Genomic DNA, 18,379 nt, shown 5'->3' with positions numbered 1-18,379 from the left:
CGCCCTCGCTGCCGGCCGGCTGCAAGACACCACACCAGTCAGTGTGAAGATCCTTGTGTTGTGATATTACAAGAAATTACTCTCTTCTCAGCTTAGTGCGTGTTTGTGTTTATAAGTTTGTGTGAGTGTGTTTATAAGTCCAGTTAAATCCAGTTGTTCATCAGATAACGACACAACACTTTGTTCAGTGGACAGAATCCTGCTGGATCTTCACTGGAGCGTTCACCTGAGAACTTACCTTCAAGGCTGTAGGAGTCCCCAGGTGTGACAGAGTCGATGGTCAGCGAGGTAGAAGAAGAAGAAGAAGAAGAAGAAGAAGAAGAAGAAGAAGAAGAAGAAGAAGGAGAAGAAGAAGAAGTCAAAATCAAAACTCTGCATTAACTGTTCAGACATAATCAAATATAAAATAATCCTAATGATGTTTTCACTGTTTGTTTCATCTAAATTGTACAAATTGTTGTTTTCTTGACTCTAGAAAAGGCCTTTTATATTTATATACTTTATATCTATATACTTTATATTTATATACTTTATATACTTTACATTTATATATTTTATATTTACATCAGGACCGGGGGGGCAACATGACACTTCACCACTAGATGTCACTAAATCCTACACTTGGAACCTTTAACTTTTGACACAGAGACGTTCTCACCGTTGGGATGAAACACAGCTTCAATGTCTTTAGCCGGAGCTGAAAGAGAAGGACAGACAGATTATAACTCCCTGACTGTCCTCAAGTGTTTCTGTCTCCCTGTGTGTCCCCAAGTGTGTCTCCAGGTGTGTCTGTCTCCCTGACTGTCCCCAGGTGGGTCTGTCTCCCTGACTGTCCTCAAGTGTGTCTCCAGGTGTGTCTGTCTACCTGACTGTCCCCAGGTGTGTCTGTCTCCCTGACTGTCCTCAAGTGTGTCTCCAGGTCTGTCTGTCTCCCTGACTGTCCCCAGGTGTGTCTGTCTCCCTGACTGTCCACAGGTGTGTCTGTCTCCCTGACTGCCCTCAAGTGTGTCTCCAGGTCTGTCTGTCTCCCTGACTGTCCCCAGGTGTGTCTGTCTCCCTGACTGTCCCCAGGTGTGTCTGTCTCCCTGACTGTCCACAGGTGTGTCTGTCTCCCTGACTGTCCTCAAGTGTGTCTCCAGGTCTGTCTGTCTCCCTGACTGTCCCCAGGTGTGTCTGTCTCCCTGACTGTCCCCAGGTGTGTCTGTCTCCCTGACTGTCCTCAAGTGTGTCTCCAGGTCTGTCTGTCTCCCTGACTGTCCCCAGGTGTGTCTGTCTCCCTGACTGTCCCCAGGTGTGTCTGTCTCTCTGACTGTCCCCAAGTGTGTCCCCAGGTCTGTCTGTCTCCCTGACTGTCCACAGGTGGGTCTGTCTCCCTGACTGTCCTCAAGTGTGTCTCCAGGTCTGTCTGTCTTCCTGACTGTCCCCAAGTGTGTCCCCAGGTGTGTCTGTCTCCCTGACGGTCCACAGGTGTGTCTGTCTCCCTGACTGTCCTCAAGTGTGTCTCCAGGTCTGTCTGTCTCCCTGACTGTCCCCAGGTGTGTCTGTCTCCCTGACTGTCCCCAGGTGTGTCTGTCTCCCTGACTGTCCTCAAGTGTGTCTCCAGGTCTGTCTGTCTCCCTGACTGTCCCCAGGTGTGTCTGTCTCCCTGACTGTCCCCAGGTGTGTCTGTCTCTCTGACTGTCCCCAAGTGTGTCCCCAGGTCTGTCTGTCTCCCTGACTGTCCACAGGTGGGTCTGTCTCCCTGACTGTCCTCAAGTGTGTCTCCAGGTCTGTCTGTCTCCCTGACTGTCCCCAGGTGTGTCTGTCTCCCTGACTGTCCCCAGGTGTGTCTGTCTCCCTGACTGTCCCCAAGTGTGTCCCCAGGTCTGTCTGTCTCCCTGACTGTCCACAGGTGGGTCTGTCTCCCTGACTGTCCTCAAGTGTGTCTCCAGGTCTGTCTGTCTCCCTGACTGTCCCCAGGTGTGTCTGTCTCCCTGACTGTCCCCAAGTGTGTCTGTCTCCCTGACTGTCCCCAGGTGTGTCTGTCTCCCTGACTGTCCCCAGGTCTGTCTGTCTCCCTGACTGTCCCCAGGTGTGTCTGTCTCCCTGACTGTCCCCAAGTGTGTCCCCAGGTCTGTCTGTCTCCCTGACTGTCCCCAGGTGTGTCTGTCTCCCTGACTGTCCCCAAGTGTGTCTCCAGGTCTGTCTGTCTCCCTGACTGTCCACAGGTGGGTCTGTCTCCCTGACTGTCCTCAAGTGTGTCTCCAGGTCTGTCTGTCTCCCTGACTGTCCCCAGGTGTGTCTGTCTCCCTGACTGTCCCCAGGTGTGTCTGTCTCCCTGACTGTCCCCAAGTGTGTCCCCAGGTGTGTCTGTCTCCCTGACTGTCCCCAAGTGTGTCTCCAGGTCTGTCTGTCTCCCTGACTGTCCCCAGGTGTGTCTGTCTACCTGACTGTCCTCAGGTGTGTCTCCAGGTCTGTCTGTCTCCCTGTCTGTCCCCAGGTGTGTCTGACTCCCTGTCTGTCCCCAGGTGTGTCTGACTCCCTGACTGACCCCAGGTGTGTCTGTCTACCTGTCTGTCCCCAGGTGTGTCTGTCTCCCTGACTGTCCCCAAGTGTGTCTCCAGGTGTGTCTGTCTCCCTGACTGTCCCCAGGTGTGTCTGTCTCCCTGACTGTCCCCAAGTGTGTCCCCAGGTGTGTCTGTCTCCCTGACTGTCCCCAAGTGTGTCTCCAGGTCTGTCTGTCTCCCTGACTGTCCCCAGGTGTGTCTGTCTACCTGACTGTCCTCAGGTGTGTCTCCAGGTCTGTCTGTCTCCCTGTCTGTCCCCAGGTGTGTCTGTCTACCTGTCTGTCCCCAGGTGTGTCTGTCTACCTGACTGTCCCCAGGTCTGTCTGACTCCCTGACTGACCCCAGGTGTGTCTGTCTACCTGTCTGTCCCCAGGTGTGTCTGTCTACCTGTCTGTCCCCAGGACTGTCTGTCCCCCTGTCTGTCCCCAGGTGTGTCTGACTCCCTGACTGACCCCAGGTGTGTCTGTCTCCCTGAATGTCCCCAGGTGTGTCTGTCTCCCTGACTGTCCCCAGGTGTGTCTGTCTACCTGACTGTCTCCTGGTGTGTCTGTCTCCCTGACTGTCTCCTGGTGTGTCTGTCTCCCTGACTGTCTCCTGGTGTGTCTGTCTACCTGTCTGTCCCCAGGTGTGTCTGTCTCCCTGACTGTCCCCAGGTGTGTCTGTCTCCCTGACTGTCCCCAGGTGTGTCTGTCCCCCTGTCTGTCCCCAGGTGTGTCTGTCTCCCTGTCTGTCCCCAGGTGTGTCTGACTCCCTGACTGTCCCCAGGTGTGTCTGTCTCCCTGACTGTCCCCAGGTGTGTCTGTCTACCTGACTGTCCCCAGGTGTGTCTGTCTACCTGACAGTCCACAGGTGTGTCTGTCCACCTGTCTGTCCCCAGGTGTGTCTGTCTCCCTGTCTGTCCCCAGGTGTGTCTGACTCCCTGACTGTCCCCAGGTGTGTCTGTCTCCCTGACTGTCCCCAGGTGTATCTGTCTACCTGACTGTCTCCTGGTGTGTCTGTCTACCTGACTGTCTCCAGGTGTGTCTCCTGGTGTGTCTGTCTCCCTGACTGTCCCCAGGTTAGTCTGTCTCCCTGTCTGTCCCCAGTTGTGTCTGTCTCCCTGTCTGTCCCCAGTTGTGTCTGTCTCCCTGACTGTCCCCAGGTGTGTCTGTCTACCTGACTGTCCCCAGGTGTGTCTGTCTACCTGACTGTCTCCAGGTGTGTCTGTCCCCCTGTCTGTCCCCAGGTGTGTCTGTCTACCTGACTGTCTCCTGGTGCGTCTGTAGGGCAGGTTTCCGTCCAGCAGCAGTGGGAGACCCTTCCTGGACTTCTCAGGAGTGTAGGTCAGCAGCTCTGGAGGCTCTGGAGGGACAAACAGCCTCTAGATTCAAACACTGAAACTCTACAGTGTGTAAAACCAACCACACACATGTTGGTCCCATGAGGACAGACACTGACCCTGACCTGATTGGCGTCGTCCTCTGTGGAACCCGTGGACGTCGTCCGGTCGTGGCGAGGCGCAGGACTTCTTCAGGTTGTCCTGCTCAAAGTGAGGCGCTGAAACACAGGAAGTGATGTCATCTATGTGTGTTAACATGTGTGTGTTTATCTGTGTTTGTGTGTACTCACATTGACAGAAGTTGTCTCCCAGGACTTGTCTCGCCTGAACAAAAATACACAACACATCAGTAAAAGTTCAGCTGAGATTAAAAACAGTGTGTAACTCTGTTGTCTGCCTGCAGTGAGCAGTTTGTGTGAACGACCAGCAGGTGGCAGCAAACACCAAGCTAGTGCTGCTGCTACATCAGCTGTTTGACGAAGACTCATCTACATGAACGACCTCATGTCCTTCATCAGAGCTCTGCCGCCTCACCCTCTCATCTGCAATCTCCTCATCCCCTCCACCTCCTCACCCTCCTCATCCTCTCCCCATCCTCATCGTCTCACCTTCTCACCCTCCTCTCCCTCATCTCCTCCACCTCCTGACCCCCTCACCCCCTCATCCTCTCACCCTCTCATCTTCAATCTCCTCTTCCTCCTCATCCTCCTGACCCTCTCACCCTCCTCATCCTCTCACCGTCCACTCCCTCCTCATCTCCTCCATCTCCTGACCCTCTCACCCTCCTCACCCTCCTCATCCTCCTCACCCTCCTCACCCTCCTCTCCCTCCTCATCCTCTCACCCTCCTCATCCTCTCACCCTCCTCATCCTCTCCAACTCCTGACCCTCTCACCCTCTCATCTTCACCCTCCTCATCCTCTCACCATCCTCATCCTCTCACCTTCTCATCCTCTCACCCTCCTCTCCCTCATCTCCTCCACCTCCTGACCCCCTCACCCCCTCATCCTCTCACCCTCTCATCTTCAATCTCCTCTTCCTCCTCATCCTCCTGACCCTCTCACCCTCCTCATCCTCTCACCGTCCACTCCCTCCTCATCTCCTCCATCTCCTGACCCTCTCACCCTCCACTCCCTCCTCATCTCCTCCACCTCCTGACCCCCTCACCCTCCTCATCCTCTCACCCTCTCACCCTCTCATCTTCAATCTTCTCTTCCTCCTCATCATCCTGACACTCTCACCCTCTCACCCTCACCATACTCATCCTCTCACCCTCGTATCCTCTCACCCTCCTCTCCCTCCTCATCTCCTCCATCTCCTGACCCTCTCACCCTCCTCTCCCTCTCACCCTCCTCCCCCTCCTCCCACTCCTCTCACCCTCCTCCCCCTCCTCACCCTCCTCTCCCTCCTCATCCTCTCCCCCTCCTCATCCTCTCACCCTCCTCACCCTCCTCACCCTCCTCTTCCTCCTCCCTCTCCCTCCTCTCCCTCTTCCTCCTCTCACCTTCTGTGGGAGTGAAGCTGGATGGTTTTCCACGATCAGTCTCTTGAGGTAGTGAACCCACAGTCGTTTCTCCTCCTGGTTCTTCGTCTGCAGAACGTCACATAGAAATCATATTTAAGTGGTAACATGAGGAAGAGGAGGGATCAATGGAACATTTCATAATATCTCCTCATATAGATATTTGATATTAGATGAGTCATATTGTTCCTGTGGCTTCTGGCTTCTCACCTGGACCACGTGCTGCAGTTTGGGAATCGTCTGGTCCGACACTTTGAAGCACAGCGAGTCCTTCAGGGTCTCCACCAGCAGCAGGTTACAACACTGCAGCACAGAGAGCAGATTGAAGCAGAAGATCAGGACATGTCCCCGAGAAGAACGAGACACAGATCGTTCTGCAGCTGTCTGACAGTGAAACCAGGATCTCAACATCTGGACAAACTCACAAATATGTGTGTGCTGTAGACAAAGTGCTCCAGCCTCTTCTTGGCGATCAGCAGCATCTTATCGAAGAGGAAGAACGCTCGTTCCTTCTTCACTCTCAGGACCTTGAAGGAACCTTCCAGAACCAGCTCTCCAAACCCGCCGAGGTCCGGCCCGTTCCAGTTCACCAGCAAGGACTCGATTTCCTGTGAGGAGGTGAAAGGTCAGAGCGAACGGTCTGTATCATCACAGGTTCTTCACTCCAGCTGCTGTGTCTGAACCTCCTCGGTGACATCATCCAGCAGAGTGACATCACCGACAGTTTAATGACATCACACTCTGTCGTCTCTCTGACCACCACCTCTCCGTCAGGGACCACGGCGGTAACACAACTCGAGTCTCTACACAAACTTTGTCTAATTCCAAAGTCGTGACTTTCAAACTCCTCATGAACCTGAAGAGGAGGCGTCACGAGGTCCTGACAGGAAACAAACATCAGGTCTGAACGTTTCACCCTCTGAGGTCCTACTGCTGCTGAGAGGTCAGAGGTCAACGCTCGGGCTCTTCCTGCTCCGTGAACCTTCGGAGGTTAAAGGTCACCTGCAGCCAACAGCAACTGAACTCTGTCACCGAACGTCCGACCTCGACTTCTCTGGTCTATAAGTAACAGGAGTTTAGTGAACTGGGATCTACGAGAAGGAGGCGACGTGTAGAGACACACAATGACCACTCCCAGTTAGAGACCAGTATAAGAATGGTGATGACCTCTGTCGGTCTGCACAGGTCTGTTCACACACACACACACACACACACACACACAGAAACACACACACATCTTGTGGTCTGAGAGATGGAGGACGAGGATGCACCAGCAGCTACACAGGGGTTGTGTGTACCTGCAGCCGGATTGTGTGTACCTGCAGCCGGATTGTGTGTACCTGCAGCCGGATTGCGTGTTCCTGTTTCCTCTTCATGTCGTTGATGTACCAGGCGACCGCGGTCATGGTGATGATGGCGTCCTCCACGACCTCGTACCCGGGGACGCTCTTATCAAAGTGCTTCGAAAGCTCCTGAGGACACAAGAGGCCTCAGTGTGAACATTGTATATATTTCTACCTCACACTTTATCATTATACTTTATACTTATATTGATTTAGGGTAAAACTCCACGACATCGACCAGCAGAGGAGTCTGTTTCTATCTCACCAGGAAACATCACAAGGAACTTAACAAGCTGCCGCTCTGTGACAGAGCAGCTCAACACTGACACATATGTTTGACCCGTGTTTCAACTGGTCACTGTCCACAGAGCAGCACCGTGTGTGTGTATGTGTGTGTGTGTGTGTGTGTGTGTGTGTGTGTGTGTAAATGAGTTCCTATCTCTCCCTGGTAATATGGTGGTTTTTGAGATAGTATAGTATTTGCTGGTATTTGAGGTAGTATTTGATGGTATTTGAGGTAGTATTTGATAGTATTTGCTGGTATTTGAGATGTCACCTGTAGGAGCAGGTGGTATTTCGTAGTATTTGCTGGTATTTGAGGTAGTATTTGATAGTATTTGCTGGTATTTGAGATGTCACCTGTAGGAGCAGGTGGTATTTCGTAGTATTTGCTGGTATTTGAGGTAGTATTTGATAGTATTTGATGGTATTTGAGATGTTACCTGTAGGAGCAGGTGGTATTTGAGGATCCTCTGCACTGGTTTGAGCAGATACGTCTCCAGAGGTAACGAGTGGTTCAGAGTCGTCTGTCTCTCGTGGAAGAAACGAACCAGACTCTCGTTTTTCATGCAGTCCCTCAGCACCGCCACCGAGCTGCAGAGAGACAGACAGAGACGGAGGGACAGAGAGACACAGAGAGACAGAAATAGAGACAGAGGGACAGAGAGACAGAGACAGACAGAGGCAGATAGAGAGAGAGAGAGAGAGAGAGAGAGAGAGAGAGAGAGAGAGAGAGACATTACAATCACCAGCATGTCCACACACTCCCACAGTTCTGACCCTGAGGCCTCTGTATGAAAGATGAGTAGGATTCATATTTAAAAACTCACTGTCACCAGTCACAGTAATAAAACTTCAAACTCAACCAGGAGAATCCTGAAATACTTGATTCTGTTCGACTGTCTGTTTCTTTTCTTGTTAACACAACACAACACAACACAACACAAACATGATCCAGGAACTCAATGAACCAGATTCAGCCATTGATGAACATTTATCACGACACAAAGAATGAAATTTAATATTTAATAAGAAACAGGGACCAGAGGAAGACACTGGAGCAGGTTGAGAAGATGATGAGCTGAGAGGGAAGTCCACGACTCTGACGAACATTCATCAGGACCCGGAGGACGGAGGGATTCAAGAGGAGGTGAAGAGATGATGAAGGAGGAGCAAGAGGAGTAAGAGAGATGATGAAGCTACAGGACTCGCCAGCTGTTTGGAGCGTTGACAAACGAGAAGAACCGAAGAGATCTGAGCAAACATCCATCCCAATTTGAGGAGCAGGAACCGGAGACGACAAGAAGAGACAAGAACAAGAAACCAGAGATGGAAGAGAGAGAGAGATGGAACAGAGGACAAACATAGATCATGATCGATCATCTGTGAGATCACTGCTGGAAGTGAAGGACTCAACTGTTCTGGGTCCTTCGACGAAAACGTGAAGAAACGTGGCTGAAGAGGAAGATGACAAGTTGTCCAGATGAAGAAGGAAGAGGAGACACCAGAGGAAAGGGGGGGGGGGGGGTTGTGGAGGTGGTGAAAGAACAAGATGGAGGATGCTGGAGACTCTTCAGCTGTTAAAACCGCTGACAAACATTTATCACAGCGTGATGCCAAAGATTCTTGGACACCAGCAGAGAGATAGAAAAGAGGAGGAGGTCTGAACACGGGGGATGAAGAACAGGGGGGAGGCGGAGAGAAGGAGGTCAAGGTAACGATGGAACGAGAAAGAAGAGAAGAGGCTCCGCTGCTCAGGACAGACATTAATCACAGGAGCAGCTGTGATATCTTCTACAGACAAACCACTGATGTTTTCAGCAGGTTCATGAAACTCTTCAGAAACAGAGTGCTCTGAACCAGGAGGCTTCAGGACCAGGACCGGTGGCCTCAGCTCTGGGTTGATCTTCTTCTCTGGCCCACGGAGCTCTGGACCTGCAGCCGGGTCATCATAAGGATGTGGAGCTTTTTATTAGCTGAGTGACGACACGTGTGCAGAACTCAGTCCAATGTCCACGTGAGCGTCCAACACATCGAGAGCAGCACTTCATATCCTGTATGTGCACAATGTTACTGTTACACATGAAGGTTTAAGGCTCCTGTTCAGGAGGAATCTGGTCCAGGAACGAAGCCTTCAGACTTTAAAGACCTGACGTGGATCCGGTTCTGACTCCACACTTTGCTGCACCTCTTGGTTTCACTACTCTCTCCCTCTCTTATTTCACCTGTTCATGAAAAAGTTGTTAAAGTAAATGGCGCAGGTCCGTTGGTGACACGACGTGAACGGCCAATCGAATCATGTTCCAACAGACTCTCAAGAGGGTGCTAGCCAATAGAAGCCCGTCAATATGAAAGAGGAGGCGGAGTCAGCTGCCTTCGTGCCCGGCCTGAGGAAATGTCAGTTGCATCGTTTTCTTCCCGAGTTGGTAGATGGACAGCTAGTCCTCCAGCAAGCGTGAACCCAACTCACACATGTGGGTCCAGCTGAATCAAGTGTTGCTTCATAGAACGGCTCGTAGAATAAATAGGTTTTCTTCTTTTCAAAACGTTGATAGTATGATTGTAATAGTCTTTGCGGCCTCTGGGGGGCGCCAGCAGGAGCTCTGAACCCTCTAGCAGGAAGTAGAAATGGATTCAGGATCTGCAAGAAGTGCAAATCTCCTGAATCCGACCCAGTGGAACCTCTGCAGAGCTGAGGCTGTAATCTGTGATCTGAAGGATCAGGGCCCGGCCTCAGATGGACGCAGAGACACCAGAGACATTCCTAGAAACAAGACGTCTTCACTGTGTGTGTCCTCCGCACAGAGCACGACACAGACTGAAGGTTCCGTCTCTGCCTCCAGGTTCTCAGGTTGTAGATCATCACAGCTGCTCCCATGAGCCTGAATCCATCTCCACCAATCAGAGGAACACGCCCCGCCTCTCCAACACCATGAACCTCCTGCCCTCCCCCCATCGTCCAAATGACATCTGCACATGTATGTGAGGACCATGACCTGTAGCGTGTACGTGTGGTGTAGCAGCTTCCTCTGGAGAAACCTGTGGAGGTCAGGTGAGGGTGGAGCAGCAGACAGAGGACGGAGGTGACATTATAACTCACGTCTTTTACTTTTATGGCCTCTTCCTTTTCATCCTGAGATATTTGAATCACTTCTTCAGTTTTTTTTTGATGATGCATTTGGAGAGAAAAGAGATTGACGATGACATTTCTAAACTTTGAAAAACTTTTTCCCCAGTTGGGATCTAATCGAACGCAGCCTCTTCCTCCTGGACACACGTTCACCTTCATGTGCAATAAGTTTTAAAGTTGGCTTGAAAACACATCGACCCCCCCCCCCCCCCACACGCCCCCTTCATTGTGCAGCTCATTCGTTTCCAGCTTCCCAGACAGAGGAGCTGGTCCATGTGTGTAGAGGTGGTTTTACTGGGAGCCTGTTCCATGACACATGGCTGTGATATCACTGGAACTCAGATTTCTTCTTCCCAGCGCTCCAGTCCTGATTTTGTTTTTTTTCAGATGGCAGAGAAGCTGCATTCCAGAGCCTCCTCTTATCTGGCGCGCTTCTCTCTTTGTGGCGGATAACCAACCGAACCAAGACAAACATCTCGGGTTCCCGGCTCGGCTGCTCTCCACTTCCAAAACCTGCAATCCAGCAGATCCCCCCCCAAAGCTGACCCAGAGGATCCCAGTGGAAACATGTAGAGCGAGAGACCGAGTGTCCTCGTTCTGGATTCTACATTAGTGTCTCAACATGAACACGTCGAGTGCTGGGATCAGAAAATCACACACTCCTGAATGAACCAGGTGCTGGAGACAGAGGCTGAAAGAGGAGCAGCAGCGATGGACAGTCGGAGGACAGTGATGAACGTTAGAGTCTGAAAACATTCTACAGTCGTAAAATATCAGACAGAATGTCAGCAGATTATATTATATATAGTTCTGTTTATCTATGACAGCATCAACAGACCAGTTTAAACTGTGTTTATCTGCTGGATCATTATCTGTTCAGCTCAGGTTCAGATCTGAGTCTCAGGACGTTCACATGGAAAAGACACGAAGCAGCAGCTGGACTGAGAGATCCAGAGGAGCAGCACACAAAACACACACACTCTCACACACACACACACACACTCACACACACACACACACACACACTCACACACACACACACACACACACACACACACTCTCTCCCCCACACACACTCTCTCCCACACACACACACACAGACACACTCTCTCCCACACACACACACACATACACACACACACTCTCTCACACACACACACATACACACACACACTCTCTCTCACACACACACAGACACACTCTCTCACACACACACAGACACACACACACACAGTTTGCTGGTCTGAAAGCATTTGACCTACTTATTTCTATTGGAGTTTAATGGAGCTTTAAGGAGGCGACAGGCAGAGAGCAGCGAGTGGAGGGGGGTGAAGGGGGGGTCGACTTGCACTGGTTCACACTCACACACACACACACTTACACAAGTGCAGAGCACACACACACACACACTCACACACACACACACGTCAATTAAGTTCTAACTGTGTGTCGATGACATCAGGGAATTAACCTGCAGTCAGATTTTTTAGAGGAAACACATCAAAGTACACAAGTACACATACACACAGGGCTGGGTTGTAATGGATTACATGTAATCAGGATTATGTAATCAGATTACAAGAGTTAACCGACTATAATCAGATTCATTTTTGCAGTGAACACATCACATACCATCGAAGTCACCACCCAAAGATCCGCACTAAACTCCCAGCATGCACCTGTCGGCGGCCTATTGCTAGGGTCGGATTACTCTTTAGTCGCACTGTGATGTCATCAGTGACTCACGTGTTGTGTTAAACACACGATCTGAACCGACATGTGTTCAGGTTTTAGTTTGTTGTGTTACATTATTTCCTTGTTTTCATTCGGATTCACATGTTGTTGTTTTATTTTACAAAATATTGTTGAGTGTGTGTGTATGTGTGTGTGTGTGTGTGTGTGTGTGAGTACTTACTTGGGGTAGTTCATGCAGTAGAGTGTGTAGAAGTCGAAGGCTTCACTCTGGAGGAGACACAGATCAGAGTTAGAGGAAGAGGACACACAGAAGACGTCCCAGAGGATCCAGTTCACAGACCAGGTTCCTGATGGACACGAGGACAAACTGAGCGTCTCCTTCAGTCGTCCTCATGAAGTCTGAGCGTTTACAGACTGGGCACGGCAGACTGCTCCACTGGTTCTGACCCAAGCACCTGCAGACTCAACCACCAGGTTCTAAAACTGTGACGGTCCATTTCCCCCTTTTCCACAGAGGTGAAACTGGTGAACGTTCAAAGAACCAGTTTGCTTTCCCACAGGCCGGAGTCATGACATCACCGTGTCAGTCCACACCACAGCCTCTCTTTTCACTTTGATTTAAAACAATCATCTCCTCTGCAGATCCCCCCCCCAGATCCCCCCCCCCAGCTCCTGACGTCAACGGTTCATTCTTCAAACCAGAGTTTCTGACTGAGAGCCAGTTCTGTCTCAACACAAAGAAACGGTTCAGGATCAGGATCTGAAGCGGCTCTGGAACTGCTCTGCTGGAAAAAGGTACATTCGACTCTTCTGTCTTGAACACACAACGCTGACATGCACAGAGGAGATATGACGCCACCAACAGGCGACAAAAGGAAATGCACCTCGATGAAAAGGTTTGAAAGAAGAAGATCAGATCTCAGGTCTGATCTTAATGTTTAAATAAAGTTACAGACGGAAGCTTCAATGAAAATCTAATGAGGAGAAGTTCAGACTTTACACTTTGGTGAAAGTGTTAGAGAAACACTGGGGACACTATCCCTACTGTCTCCACACACACACACACACACACACACACACACACACACACAGTCAGAACACATTCATTGGGTGTATGATCCACAGCAGCAGCCAGTTGATGGAGTGACGTGTTTTGGAGTGAATGGAGGGTGTTTCCTGTCAAAACACACACACACACACACACACACACACCACACACACACACACACACACACTCACACACACACTCACACACACTCTCACACACACACACACACACACACACACCCACAGGTCAACTCACCCTCTCTACGAAGCACTCGGCGATGGCTGCAGCATGAGGACTCCGCTCCAGATCCTCCAGGAGGTCACTGTGGAGACATGGACAGACGTGAGCCAGCAGGTATGAGGACACACTATGAGTCCATGTGAGGAACCAGCAGGACAATGTGTGGAAGCTTCCCAGTGAGCGAGTGGACGTGTTGATGAGGTTTCTAACACGTGACGTGAAACTGGAAGAACACAAACATCTCAGGATGAAGAAGAGGAGCCGGACACGTAGAAGACGAAGACGTCCACTTGGAAACACGAGGAGGTTCCAGATCTTCTGGTGATGAGGGACCTTATCACCGCAGCTTTACAGAGTTCATGTCTTTACACATCTCCAGTCTTTCAGTTGTTTGTGATATGTAACTTCACCACTAGATGTTAGAGGTTAGTGTATATTTATTGTTTGTTATCTTTAGCCCCATGTGGACATTACAGACATCCTTGTAAAAGTGTAAAAGAAAAGATCTGAGCACTGAGGTCAGATCCCTCCTCTGCATCAGAAGACACCCGAGCTGAGAAGGAGGTCGAGAGCTGAGAGTGTTCACGTGTTAGAGTCCGGAGGAGACAGACCCAAGCACCTGGACTCAAACAGGTCAAACCTCTGATGTGCTAACCGCTGTCCCACCGTGCCACCAGTCAACAGGTCAAACGGAAACACTGCTCAGACTGGGTTTCAAGAATCTCCTGGTAAAAAATAAATAAAACTAACTTCTTTATGTTTTATAACATATTCACAGAATATAGGTTCATTTACTTTAGTCACAAATGACGACTTTTGCTCCTTTTTAATTTGATGCTGTTTAAATTATCGTCAGATTTTATCGTGGATTTGCAGAAACTTGCTGATATTTTTAAACCTTTAAGACAAACGTGAAATATAATTTATTATGATATTGATTTTGATAAAGTCAAACCCGGCTGCTTTTAAACATAACCAGTTCAAGATGACACACACACAAACACACACACACACAGACACACTATGAGGTCGCACCACAGAACTCTCGCTGCATTCTTACTTAATAAGCAAAATCAAGTCTTTCATTATCACAAATACTAACACACACACACACACAGACGCACACAACTCCTCCCCTTCTCTCTCTCATCCCCACTTGTTCTCTCTCTCTCTCTCTCTCTTCCTGTCCACTGGCGTCAGGCCTCGTTTTGTGGCTGGCGGACCTCGTTGGGGGGGGGGGGGGGGGGCAGGCCTCAGTAATCACAGCTGATAATTTGAAACAGGACAGAAACATGTTTGTTGAGGGAATAAAGTCAAACATGTCGAGGACGAGGCTCAGTGGTTGTTTGTCTCCGACGACCAATCAGGAAGCAGGAAACATGGTCACCGTCTCTTCTGATGAACAAAGCAAACATGATGATGTCAGAGTGACGTTGACCTTTGACCTTTTGGACCTTTGAGCCGATTTGTGTGAAATCCTGATTCCTGAATTACGAGCAAATATGTGTTTGTGACATCACTGTGACCTTTGACCTTTGGCCACAAAAACATCAGCTACATCCAGGAAGTGAAAGAATCAAATATGATTCAATATTAATACGATATAAAATTCGTCATTGTTGAGATTTCTTCCTCGTGGTCGTCTAGCTTACGCTGCCCCCCCCCCCCCCCCCCCCCCCCCCAGTGGTACTGCTCCTTTCAGAGAAACGTCTCACTCGTTACTTCAACACATTTCATCCTTTCATTTTTTCTCAGGGGTCTTAGCTGCTATATAAACAAACGAATCCCGACCCCGCATGACCCCCTGACCCCGCCCCCCCCCAACACCCCGAGCCGGGCCCTCCTCCGCGGGGCCGGGGCCAAACCAAACACCCGGGGCCGAGGTCTGTTTTCTGTCCTCACGCAGAGCGCGAGACTCTTTAACAGAGTGATGAACAGCCGCTGACTGTGAGGCATCTGAGATATGCTGCTTCACTGGAGTGATGAAGAGGAGGAGGAGGAGGAAGAGGATTGGCTGAGAGCATGTGTGGGCGGGGCCTTGATACCAAGGCTCCACTGCAGACTCTCACTGTAAATCCACTTGTAATTTGTGTGAAGGTGAAAGTGTTTTTATGTGAGTGTGACTACGTGAGCACAGTGAGTGTGGACACGTCAGGACGCTGAGGACGGGTCCCGTCTGTCCCCTTGTTCACCGCGTGTCAGTGCACGTGAGAGCGTGCACGTGAGAGCGTGCACGTGAGAGCTTGGTCCAGGACGAGGCTCAGCGGCCAATCACAGCCAAGTTTCACCCGTCAGCGAGCCGGCCTGAGCGTGGAGTCATGTTCGAGTTATGCTGAATGATGTCGTCACTCTGGACTCTGTTATGTCTACACATCTGGTTCTGTATGTGTGTGTGTGTGTGTGTGTGTCTGTGTGTGTGTGTGTGTGAGGACTGGGTTTTTTCTTATTTTCTCTCCTTTCCAGGACAAAGAAAGAGAGAGAGAGAGAAACCAGGTCATGGATTTTAAAATCTGTAAACCAGGAGAGAGAGAGAGCAAGAGAGAGAGAGAGAGAGAGAGAGAGAGAGAGCAAGAGAGAGAGAGAGAGAGAGAAAGAGAGAGAGAGAGGGGAAGGAAGTGAATGGGGGAATTCTGAGCTCTAATTACCTCGTTATAAACTAATTAAGTTAATTAAATAAAACCGAATTAACTGCAGAGATGTAAGACACATCTAACCCTTGTCCCTCTCTCTCTCTCTCTCTCTCTCTGTTTCTTTCTCTCTCTCTGCACCCCCCCGCCCCCCCCCTCACTCGCTCCCTCTCACACAATATTTCCCATGAGAACCAGGGGCAGGAAGCCTGGATGGAATGAAAACTGTGTGTGTTTGGACTCACACATTTGTGCTTTTGTGTAAGTGACTGTTAGTGTTCCAAAGTGTGTGTGTGTGTTCGAGCAGACACAAAGAAAGTGAAGTGTGAAAACAGAACTCTCTGCAGTGTGGGGTGGAGGGTTGTGTTGGTATGTGTGTGTGTGTGTGTGTGTGTGTGTGTGTGTGTGTGTGTGTGACATATTTTAACAGTTTCCTTACCAGGCTCTTAGAGCACACACAGCCACACTCACACACACACTCTCTCACACCCTTTCTTCTTGTCTCTTACTCTTTTTTCTTGAATGTCTGTTTTCACACAGCTCTGTGAGTGCTTGATTTCTTCACTCTGAAGTCTCAGGTGGGTGGGGTGACCCTCAGATTGATCCTATTGATGGATGATTTTCTCGAATATAAATATAAATATATTATACTGTATATATATTTATCTATATAATAAAAGTTAATTCAAGAAATTACGATGTTATGATGAAAACTGAGTTTATGCATAAGCCAGATGATGATGAAGCTTCACTCGTCCATCATCACGGCCTGCCTCTCTCTCTCTCTCTCTCTCTCTCTCTCTCTCTCTCCTCTCTCTCTCTCTCTCTCTCTCTCTCTCTCTCTCTCTCTCTCTCTGGTTCATCATGTGAACTCAACAGCTGCTGGAGTCTTTCATTTCCCGAGCCGAGCTGCCACGACAGCATTAACCGCCGGACGTGTGTCACGGTTAATAACCCACCGAATATTTTACAGATTCAAATCCACGAACACCGACTGGACCTGCTTTATTAAGGTCTGGTCTGCTGGAGGAGCCGGAGGCGAGTTACCTGTTGAACTCGTAGATGTCCTCGATGTTGCAGAACAGAGTGCTGACCTGCTCCGGCTTCAGCGGCAGAGCGCCACAGTCGATGATGCAGCCGAGATAATCCTGCAGACACAGAGAGAGAGAGCTGTCAGTCAACATGGGATCTATCAGCACATTTTACATATTCAAGGAAATTACACTTTCAGATATAAACTAAAGTCCTGACATGTTCCATGACAAGAAACCAGCAGGACACTGTGTGGAAGCTTCCCAGAGAGCGGGTGGACGTGTGGATGAGGTTTCTAACACGTGACGTGAAACTGAAGAACTCAAACATCTCAAGGATGAAGAAGAGGAGCCGGACACGTAGAAGATGAAGACGAGGAGGTTCCAGATCTTCTGGTGATGAGGGCCGACGCCGTGTGGACGAGATGTAAACAACAACACTGATCTTTCCACAGCCGAGGTCATACATCATGTCCCGCCTCCTGCTGCTCTACAGGCCCAGCCCCTGCTGCTCTACAGGCTCCGCCTCCTTGAAACAACTGGATCGAAGTCATGTGATTTCTGTACGACAGGATTTTTCCTCTGAATCCAAGAATCGTCGCACTTTGTCGCGTTCACATTTTTTCTCAACACAACAACATCTCACGTTTCATTGAACACTGCAGCAGAGTTTGACTTTGCTCCACCCACCAAGAAGGAGCTCTCTGATTGGTCAGAAACATGAAAAACGCTCTGACTGCACCCACAACTACATTTACCATAAAAGTCAAGTAAAGAATATGTGTGTGATTACTCTAACACCCCCCTCCACACACACACAAACACACACACAGACAAACACACACCAGTGTGGCCGCAAACAAAACCATCATGTCCCTTAGGCCGCTTTTCTCCTAAATGGGAACAAAAACAAGCAATTTGTGTGTGTGTGTGTGTGTGTGTGTGTGTGGTGTGTGTTTGTGTGTGTGTGTGTGTGTGAGTGTGTGAGTGTGTGAGAGTATAATAAGGCATATAATGAGAGGCCTTGGCCACATTCATCACCTTTTAAAGGCAACAGGAAGGCCAGAGAGAGAGAGAGAAGTGATGGAGAGAAAGAAGAAGCAGAAGTTGAAGGAATGAGGAAGAGACGGAGGAGAAGAACAGACTGAAACTCAGAGAGAGAGAGAGAGAGTGATGGATGTGGCTGGTCGGACGTCCTCTCCAGAGCTTCAGAGACAGTTTGTAAACTCTGCTGCTTCATTCTGGACGAACTGAACCTGAGACGTTTGGGTTCGATGATGTCACAGCCTCTTGCTGATTGGTTCTTTTCAGTCTCGACTTAGCCGTCATTTTTCTTTACACAAAATTAATCTTACGACTTCTTCTGTGTCAACGTTCAGTAAACGTTAAGTAATTGATCGTTAATATCGATCATTAATGTTTCTGTTTCTCTTGTAACTGAAAGTAAAAGCTGCTCTTCTAGTTATAAACATAACCGACAACTTTTCAACCAATGAGAAGTCGGATCGAGTCGACGACGCGTGTGATTGGTGGAACTAGATGTTTGTAGATGAAGTTTCCTTCACTGTTGTTTGATGATGATGATGAAAAGGAGGAAGATC

At 49.6% G+C, this 18,379-nt stretch overlaps 1 protein-coding gene across 2 annotated transcripts; it reads right to left on the bottom strand.

Annotated features, from left to right (window-relative positions):
- Positions 1–53: 53 nt before the first annotated feature.
- plekhg2 (pleckstrin homology domain containing, family G (with RhoGef domain) member 2) lies at positions 54–17,068 on the bottom strand. Of its 2 annotated transcripts, none has more exons than XM_053422002.1 (13): positions 16,795–17,068; positions 13,136–13,202; positions 12,053–12,099; positions 7,451–7,601; positions 6,726–6,857; positions 5,811–5,993; positions 5,596–5,688; positions 5,368–5,454; positions 4,155–4,188; positions 3,984–4,082; positions 3,786–3,887; positions 659–697; positions 54–246 (listed from the first exon to the last, which is right to left on the bottom strand). In XM_053422002.1, the coding sequence occupies exons 1-13, from the start codon at positions 16,929–16,931 to the stop codon at positions 185–187; spliced, it is 1,233 nt and encodes a 410-aa protein (XP_053277977.1). In that variant the 5' UTR covers positions 16,932–17,068; the 3' UTR covers positions 54–184. The 2 variants fall into 2 exon arrangements, with proteins under 2 accessions (XP_053277977.1, XP_053277978.1); XM_053422003.1 differs by having other exon boundaries at positions 3,990–4,082; positions 16,795–17,066.
- Between the last annotated feature and the right edge of the window lie 1,311 nt (positions 17,069–18,379).

The sequence above is a fragment of the Pleuronectes platessa genome, chromosome 5 (genome assembly GCF_947347685.1).
Source record: "Pleuronectes platessa chromosome 5, fPlePla1.1, whole genome shotgun sequence".
NCBI classification, from domain to species: domain Eukaryota; kingdom Metazoa; phylum Chordata; class Actinopteri; order Pleuronectiformes; family Pleuronectidae; genus Pleuronectes; species Pleuronectes platessa.
The sequence above is the reverse complement of the archived record's forward strand: the minus strand, read 5'-3'. Positions and strand labels throughout refer to the sequence as shown.